At 35.0% G+C, this 10011-nt stretch overlaps 1 protein-coding gene across 1 annotated transcript in view; it reads right to left on the minus strand.

Moving 5' to 3' along the window:
* Positions 1-10011, minus strand: part of LOC106871767 (vacuolar protein sorting-associated protein 54) — a 434878-nt gene that overhangs the window by 112013 nt on the left and 312854 nt on the right. The window contains exon 18 of the mRNA XM_052971965.1: positions 8613-8695. Coding sequence (XP_052827925.1) covers positions 8613-8695 — 83 coding nt within the window. The remainder of the gene's footprint in view (positions 1-8612; positions 8696-10011) is intronic.

Below are 10011 nucleotides of genomic sequence, written 5' to 3' on the forward strand. Positions count from 1 at the left end.
TAAACATCGTAAACAGTGGCTTGGTAAAAGGGAAAAAGCTCAACCACAACCGAGAAGGGAACTTCATGGGAAAAAGGTTCTTCTCTCTATCTGGTGGGATCGCAAAGGAGTAATTCACTTTGAATTGTTACCACCTAATGCAACAATCAATGCTCAAGTCTACTGTCAGCAATTAGAGTGCTTGAACCTAGCTTTGAAGAAAAAAAGACCCGCTTTAGTGAATCGAAAAGGAGTGATGTTTCATCAGGACAATGCACAACCCCACACTGCAAAGATCACATCACAGAAGATCGAAGAGCTTGGTTAAGAAAAAATTCCTCATCCATCTTATTCTCCCAACCTTGCACCTTCAGACTACCATTTGTTTCGTAGTTTGCAGAATCATTTGAGGGACTAACTTTCGCAAACCAGGAGGAGGTTGAAACTGACATTTCAGAGTTCTTCCCTTTGAAACCAAAAGAGTTTTACATTGATGGAATTAAAAAGCTAGCAAATAGATGGAAGGAAGTCAAAGATAATCAGAGAAAGTACATTGATGATTAAATTTCAATTAAATATAACATTTGATCACTTGTTTTCTTTATTCAAAATTCGGACAGAACTTATGGGATGATCTGATACTATAGCCTAAAGAGTGGATATTTTTAACGGAAACTGAGAGAAGCCTATTGTATATGCATATATATCTGTGTGTGTGTGTGTGTGTGCGTGTGTGTCTGTGCCTGTGTTTGTCCTCCACAACTGTTTGACAACTGGTGTTGGTGTGTTCATGTCTCTGTAACTTAGCAGTTCACCGAAGGAAATGATAGAAGTACCAAACTTAAAAAACAAAAGTATTGGGATTGATTCATTTGATTAAAAATTCTTTAAGTTGGTGGCCCAGCATAGGCGCAGTCTCACGACTGAAACAAGTAAAAGGTAAAAGATATATATACATGTTAATATATATTTTTAGAAATATTAATATTAATTTCAATGATATTTTTGTTTGTGTGTGTGTATGTGTGTGTGTTTTGTTTTAATACAATAGGAACAAATGTCAGCTTTATAAGGTGAATTCTATAATAAAGATGTAATTTTCTCAACACATATTTTTTGTTGTCAAATACTCTGAATTTCTCAAAATTCTTTGAGATGATATTTGGATCTACTTGTCATACATGAGAGTTTACCTTGAATGTGTATTCTACTCACATTTACAGATGTCTGATTGTTGGATATTGCTAACTAGATTCTTTTAAAACTAAGTGCTTGATTGTAATATTATTGATAGAGGGGTTACATATTAATTTATCTTTAAAGCCACTAAAGACTAGGGCACTGTTGTAGTTTGGGAGTTACCTTCTTGAAAATTTCTTTAGAGGATGATAGGTACAGGAAAATATTTAACAGGTGCTCAGTGAAATTACTATATAGCTACTGCCCTAATATGAAAAGCATCATTACATGTGAGCACCACTCCCAGTTGTAATTGTTGAGACTCAGGAACCTGTCCACTCAACCAGGAATGTATGATTAAATCTGTCATATATGAGGCAGAAGTTACAACAAGGCTAGATGATAACACAATCAATAAGAAGAGCTATACTGGGCTATGTGAAGGTGACTTCAAAAATTGCTATGGTAATCATATATCTTCCTTCTGACACAGAGATAAAAGTAAAGCTACTAAGTTAGCTGGCCACATATGGGGTTTGAAGTCAAATGCCACACCACAAACAATAAAGTGGAAAATAGTTCACACTATATGTTAACAGATATAAAAAAAGATGCAAGCTGTGCATAGCTGAAAGAACTCAGATCCTTTTCAGATCTAAGAACTCTAAACACACTGCTGAATTTTAGATCCAAAATTTTCAGTGGTCGTAAGCATATGGCAAAGTTCCTGTTGATGAATTGGAAAGTACCACCCTCTCCAAATTAAACAGCTGTACTGCAGAGTTTGAGGCCACTATCTTTTCAGCCTTATATTTTATGATCTAAGGCAGGGGTGTCCAACCTCTTTTGCTAGTGGGCCAAATTATAAATTCAAGTCTATTCACTGGGGCTCAAAGGTACTTAAATATAAACTTTTAAAAAGTTCAAAATATGGTGAATAAAATTTCTTAATAACAAATATAAAGACAAAATAATGTGCTATTGACAGTAAAAATGAAATTGCACTTATACAAAATAAAAGCAATGTGATTTTTGGCATTGCTTTCCTGTTATGATATTCTCAGTATCTGCTTTTAAGGTATTATTCTTTACTCTAAGAATGTTAGTTAAATGGCAATCACCCAGCCTATTTCTTTCAGCAGTTTTGATGTTTTTCATACACGAAAAGAATTGTTCACAGCAGTATGTACTACCCCACATGCACAATAGTTTTCTAGCTAAATTGGCAATTTGATCAAATTCATTGAAAGAATGCAATTTCTCCTAAAAGTCAAGAAGGGCATGTTCTCTATGATAAGTTTTCAAAGACTCTCTACTTTGAAGCTCAATGAGTTCTAGCTAGTATTTGGCTGGTACTTCCACATGAATAAATGAAAATGTATCACTCAACAATTTTAGTTCATAGAAATATTACATTTCTAAATCGCTCAAAGAGATTTATACAGTAGCAGCACAATAAAGTGATGGTATGTTGTCAACTTAATGTGGCAGTCCCATGAAAGGGAAGAATGCTACTGCTATTTAGCCCTAGGAAACACCATTTCCAGTTGGCCATGACACATTTTTTGTGTCCTTATGCTTATCTCCCCCTTTGAAAACATAAGGACACAAAAAATGTGTCATGGCCAACTGGAAACAGTGTTTCCTAGAGCTAAATAACAGTATCATTCTTCCCTTTCATGGGGCTGCCACATTAAGTTGGCAATATAGCATCACTTAAATTTTAGTTCAGTTTCTATCTTTCTGAAGTCAGAAAATTTGGTTGTAAAATCTTCTAGCAAAGCTTCACATAATTTAGTGTATTTTTCAAAGTTGACAGGAAATTCTTCCTGTCTTTTAGATAAATTCTGAAAATGTACAATTTCTCCACCCTTCAATTGTATTATGATAAGTTCTAATTTCTTAGTAAAACTTATTTGCTCAAACACTGAACAACGTAACTGGTCTTTTCCTTGTAAATGCAAATTAAGTTCAGCTAACATTTCAGTGATATCTGCTAAGAAGGACATTTGACCATTCTTCATTTGCTAAAAAATCTACATTTTGCTTTTTGTTATGCATGTTTCAGGCAACAATAATTGAAATCTCTTCAAAGTTGCTGCTTGACTGAGCCATCTGACTTTTGAGAAATAAATAACGTCTTCATACTTACTCCCAACTTTTACCAAGTATGCTTTGAATGTATGATGGTTCAAGCCCTGAGACCTGATAAAAATTAACAACATTCACAATATCTGTCAACTGTTTCATATTCAATGATAGCAAGAGCACCATCAGTTGTAATTGAATTAATTTTATTTCTATCAACATTGAACTTTTCTAATGATAAATTAACACGCTCAATTATGTCCCTGCCATTTGCTGTACCCTTCATATGACACACATCCAACATTTCCCCAATGATATTAAAATTGACATCAATTCCTCCGATGAAAACAACCAATTGTGCAGTGTCACTTTGATCAGTACTTTCATCTAATGCTACACTGTAATGAACTCATTTAGATAACTGAGTCTGCAATGTATCCACAATACTATCAGCTAAGTCATCAATTCTTCTACCAATTGTCTGATGCAACAGACTTGTTTCACTAAATAAGTTTACATTCTCGAGACAATGTTCATTAAAAGCTATTACAATACAATCTTTTATTAATTTGCCAACTACCAATGGCTTACCCTTCTGAGCCAATTTTTCAGCTATTAAATAACTAACTTTTGTACATGTACCAGTTTTCCCAACATGTTTTTTGAATTTGTTTTGTTGTGAACTAAGCCTCTTCTTCAATTCATCTATTTCCATTTTCCTTCTTTCTCCATTAACTTCATTATATTGTGACTCATGTTTGGCAGCATAGTGACATTTAGTATTATATTCCTTGCATACAGCAATTTTATCATTACATATGAGGTAGATAATATTATTGTATGTTTCAATTACGAAATATTTTTCTGTCCATAGGACATAGAATTTTCTTTTTTCTTCTGTTATTTTTCTCTTCTTCGTATCAGATGCCATGACCAAATAATGGGCTATTAAAATTGACAATTAAAATTATTACATAATCATGCTGATATTAATATTCCAGAAATCAGAAACAAACGAAGGATAAATAATTTCTTCTGCATAAAGCATTAGCATTAGGCTCAGCCTAGACTAGAAACATTGAAGTACCACTGAAGTCACTATCACTTGACATTATAAACAAGGTTAGGAAATAACACAATCAATATAGATCCGACCTCAAAAGATTTGAAACTGAAACAATGGCTGTTAATTATGCATCAGCAAAATGGTTGATTCTATGATGTAGAGTCAGCCATTGTACATCAAAAACCCCATGGCATCCCTGTATTGAGGTTTTCATTGGTCCATTCAAAATAGCATACTCCGAGAATAATTTTCTCATCATACATTATCAAAGTAAATGAAAATATAACTAGAAAATAACACATAGAATTTGAATTGCCAGTGTGCTGCATGAAAATATTAAGTGGGCTACAATGTGGCCTGCGAGTTGGACATCCCTGGTCTAAAGGAAAATAACTCTAATTTCCACCCCTACCTTGCTTTTTTCTGTTTTCTGGGCTTTTAACCTTCCACCTTTTATATCTCTCGTCTTTTCCCACTTTTTCTTTCATCTTATCAGCCTATTTTAGCTTGTTATGCCATGTGAGCAGCACCTGAAGATTGCACTGAGACACCAGACATGTTAAAAAATACTGTCCAGCATAAAACTAATAGAAGCACATAAAAACATATATTGTATTTATTAAATAATATCATATATATGTATCTTATATCTTTCACATGTTTCAGTCAATTGACTGTGGCCATGGTGGGGTACTGCCTTGAAGAATTTTTAGTCAAATGAATCAACCCCATCCTTATTTTTTTGTAACACTGGTACTTAATTATTCTATTGGTCTCTTTTGCTGAAATGTGAAGTTATGGTGGGTGGCATAAACACACCAACACCGGCTGTTAAGTAGTGGTATGGAACAAACACACATACATATGTACGATGGGCTTCTTTCAGTTTCTGTCTACCAAATCCACTCACAAGGCCTTGGTCGGCCTGAGGCTATAGTAGAAGACACATTTTTCATGTCTGCTTTCCATGCTCAGTCATCATAATTCAAATAATTTCTCAGGAGTGATAGACTGGTGCTCATGTCATATGGTTTGATTTCCATGGCTGTATGCCACTCCCACCACCAACCACATACAAAGTGCATTTTTTCATGGCACCAACACTAGAGAGGCTCTCAAATCATCAGCTCAACTCCACTTTTCCACTGCTTGCTCACAAGTCTCTCTAGAGAGGGAGGAGGGGTGGCTGGAGAGTTTACCAAGGCACCAGCATGAATGGGATTGCCTCATATACACTAAATGTAAAGAGTACTCCCTATCATAAGATGTCTACATTCACTAAATGAGTGTAACTGAGAAGTATGATGATAGATAGAGAGAGAGGGAGAGAGGGAGAGAGGGAAAGAGAGAGATAACAAAATAAAAGCAAGCATGGGTGGGTGAAAAATGTATTAGTATGAAGACAGAAACAAGGTGACTGAGATGAATATGAGTGGAGAGTAAACAAAACAAATGTGTAAGTCATGGGTGACAATAGAAGTGGTCTTGCTCTATAAGAGACTGCATTGGACCATTTGCATTAGTATTATAGTAATATTAATATAACTTCAATTGGTTATGGTTCAGAATTATTAATTGTAAGCATCTATGTATATGTAATCACACATAACATTCAATTACATTCTATTTACATTACAATATCATAGGAAAGTAAGAGGGTAAGGTTTTTGAAAATTGTCCTGTTGGAGAGTACACAGTCATCTTGGAACTTATGACAGCTTTCTTCATTCTTTATAGATCTTAAGGCTTTTCTTAATTATGTAGAATTGTATGTCAATTCGCAAATTAGATACATTTGTACTAAATAGTACTGAGGAAGGATATAATTCAAAATTACTTTATTTTTTCAGCTACTCATAATTTTACAGTATGCAATTCTCTAGTCATAAACACACAATATCACCAACAAGTATCTATTTATGTTCATTTTCTGAGGTTAAATTCAATTCTTCTTCTTTGAGTGACCACAGCTGAGATGTATTTTACCAAGCAGAACCATGAATCTCTGTTCTCCATTAGCTTTGGTAGATCTTCAATGTTATGTTGTGTTTCCTATTCAATGTGGTTGAGTGGGTTTTGTCTTGTGTGATAGAGTTTGGTCTTCTGCATGATGACAGTGGCCAGCAAAGCCTACCCTGCATAGAGCAACAACAGTAGTGATGTGAAGAATGAATGTCACCTGCCAGAAGACCTGACTAGAGAAGATCCATCAAATGGTGCAAGTCTGGCAGACTGAAAGTCACAAAAATGGTTTTAGTGATGTAGATTGACATAATAAGAATAACATGTATGCCTTGGAGTATGAGAGGGTGCTGAAAAGTTTCTGGCTTTAAGGGTATTGTGAAAGGGTAGAGCTGTAACCTTTACTGGGGTGGTAGGACAACTATTTAGGAGAACATACGCAAATAAAAACTATAATGTTATACAATATACATTTCTTCTTTTTGTAGATTTAGTGCATGATGGCAGCTCCCAGTAAAATTTTGGTAAAATTGAAGCACAGGCTGTCATGAAAGTCCTCTTTTAACAAAGCAAAGGAGAAGCAGATATCCATGGCAAGATGAATAAAGTCTTGAAGGATGGCTGCCCATCTTACACCACAGTGAAAATCTGGATATCAAGGTTTTGGACTGGTCATTTCAATGTCACAGATGAACCCCAGTCAGGACAGCCAACTTCCACAACCACAGAGGACAAAGTTGATGTTGCACACATCATGATTCTAAAATATTACCAACATCACCAAAAAATCTGACCATTCAAGATTTCAAGTGAAACTAGATCTAATAACAATTTCATCTTTGGCACACTTTTCTTGGCAAAGACCATTACTAAATATTCAGTGCATTTAAGTCACACTTGAGAAGAGAACATATGGAGATAGCAAACAGCAGTGAATAGTAGCAGAGCACTGTCACAACACAGAAAACAGAAGCAGCAGCAACACACCATGACTAGTTAACTTCAAGAAACTCATGACAGCAACTTCAATCATACTTGGTCCAGCAACAATAGGCTTAGAACTATCTTGGTGTAAACATCATTTCTTTGTAGCAATGTCATTTATTTTGTGAATAAATATCAAATATCTTTTAATTCAAAATCTCAAGCAGAATTCTGTATTCTTTATCATAACAATTGATGACCTGACATCTAAAGAACACTTCATAGTCTCGATTTCCAGCATCATCAATGAGAACTTCTGACACCAAGAAGTCTTTTGAAACACCTACAACACCATCAACACCAACTGAACCTTCCATATCATTGGCAGTTTGGTTCATTTATCTGGAGGCAAAGTTTTATTTTGTCAATGATAAAAATAGATATAGTGGCGGTATGTTGTCAACTTAATGTGACAGTCCCATGAAAGAGAAGAATACTACTGCTATTTAGCCCTAGGAAGCACTGATTCCTGTCAGCCTTGTCCTGTGTCTTTATGTTTACAAAGGGGGAGATAAGCACCTCCACCCAGCAAAGCCAGCACCCAGAGACTAGTTTTTTAGTCATTGCTCATCATCAGTCTGGAGTAGCATGGCTTGTAAACATAAGGATACAGCATGGCTTTGTAAACATAAGGACACAGCATGGCTTTGTAAACATAAGGACACAGGAAATATGTCAAGGCCGACAGGAAGTGGCGCTTCCTAGGGCTAAATAGCAGTAGTATTCTTCCCTTTCATGGGACTGTCACATTAAGTTGACAACATACCACTACTTTATCATGTTACTACTGTATAAATCTCTCTGAGAGATTTAGAAATGTATTATTTTTATTTTTATTGAAAATCTCAGTCAGAATTCTGTGTTCTTTATCATAACAACTGTCTCAATAATATGTATTTTTCCAACCCATAGTAGTATGGAAAAAACAGGAGCAAAACAAATATTTTATAACCTGTATTGTAATGTATAATATACAGGGGTTTATTCATAATTAAATACATAAACAAAAGAGTTTCAGTCTCATACACCTATGAACTTTAGCAAAGGTGCTTTCTATTCCACTTTCTGATTTTCTCTTGTGTTTTTTTTACATAGTATTTCTCATTCTCATTTTTTCTTTATTTAAAAATATGCAAAAATAAATAAGTTGAATTTTAAAATCTTACTATTTGATACTTCAAAATAAATGTTATATATATCTAAATATCTAGCTCATGTGGTGGTAAATAACACACACATACACAGATTTCTCTGCATGTTCTCTGATATAGAATTTCTCTCTCTCTCTCTCTCTCTTTCTCATTATTAAGTCGTTAAAGAGTCAAGGCAAACTACAAAATATTAACATTGTTACCTGTTTTACTGATATTATCAACCATTTCTTGAAACTCAACAGGTACATCAGCTTGTTTCCACCGCTCACTATCTAGAATTAAACTACAAAAAAAACAAAAACACATTATTATATATACTAGAAAGTTACCCATCATATGATGAGTAATGAAGGGAATATCCTTCTTCACGTGGCTGCAATTAGCATGCATTTCATCATGCCAGACCAATCATCTCTGTGCCCCATAAACTTTAGTCAGTCTTTAGTTTCATGTATCTGTTATATTAACATCAATAGAAATGTGTGTGTGTGGGGGGGGGGGGCTTCATTCTTATTAAGATTCAGAAGTCTCTCAAATATAACATTCAATATGGCTAAGAATTCAGCACAATAGTAGAGGAAAGAATGTTGAGCAACAATAGTAGAGATGGGTGAAATGTATCTATTCATCTCCTCTTTGGTCTTGTGTCAGGATAAGCTTTGCTAGCCACTGCTACCATGATGAACAACTCATATCAGATGTTACATTTTGGAGACTTCCACATTTTAACAGATGAAGACCACTCAACTACACTGATGTTAGTGGCAGAAACACACAACATGAAGCCAAGGACCAATCAAAGTTAATGGTTTGCACACAGCAAAATGAAACGCATCAGTTTCAGCTGCTTGAAAAAAATTATTTGGAAAACTTTATATAACCAATGGAACAACATGTTGGTTGTAATTTCATTTGCATACTTACAACTCTTACTCTCTCACACTCTAACCTCATATTCTCACTTTCACATAAAGTGTGAGTAAAATTTTTATTTCTAATAATACAGTACTTCAGTACGAATGAAAGGAAAAATGAAAATGTTTAATAATAAAGTGCTCCATATAAGGAATTACAATAGCTCAAATTTATTTTATAATAAGTACTTATTTCAAAAGAATTTTGCAATTGTATTCAAGAATTATAACAAAATATTGACTTTCAACTGACTTCTTTCTTCAACCTATGCTTTAATCACCCACTCTCTTATTTTCTCTCAATAGTGAGACATTTATCTAAATATGCTACTGAAACAAAACTGAGTGGCAAATTCTGCAACTAAAATGACGGTCTATTATCCTCACCATTCCACATTGTGATGGATAGCCTAACACTAAAACCAATATAAAACTGTGATAATGCAGTTTAATTTTGTATAAGTAATATAACTTGTTAGGATTTTCGAGCGAGATCGTTGCCAGTGCCCCTGGACTGGCTCATGTGCGGGCGACACATGAAATCTTTCGAGCGGGATCGTTGCCGATGCCCCTGGACTGGCTCATGTGCGGGCGACACATGAAATCTTTCGAGCGGGATCGTTGCCGGTGCCCCTGGGCTGGCTCTTGTGCGGGTGACACATGAAATTTCTTCGAGCGAGATCGT

Source organism: Octopus bimaculoides, chromosome 11 (assembly GCF_001194135.2).
Source record: "Octopus bimaculoides isolate UCB-OBI-ISO-001 chromosome 11, ASM119413v2, whole genome shotgun sequence".
NCBI lineage: Eukaryota > Metazoa > Mollusca > Cephalopoda > Octopoda > Octopodidae > Octopus > Octopus bimaculoides.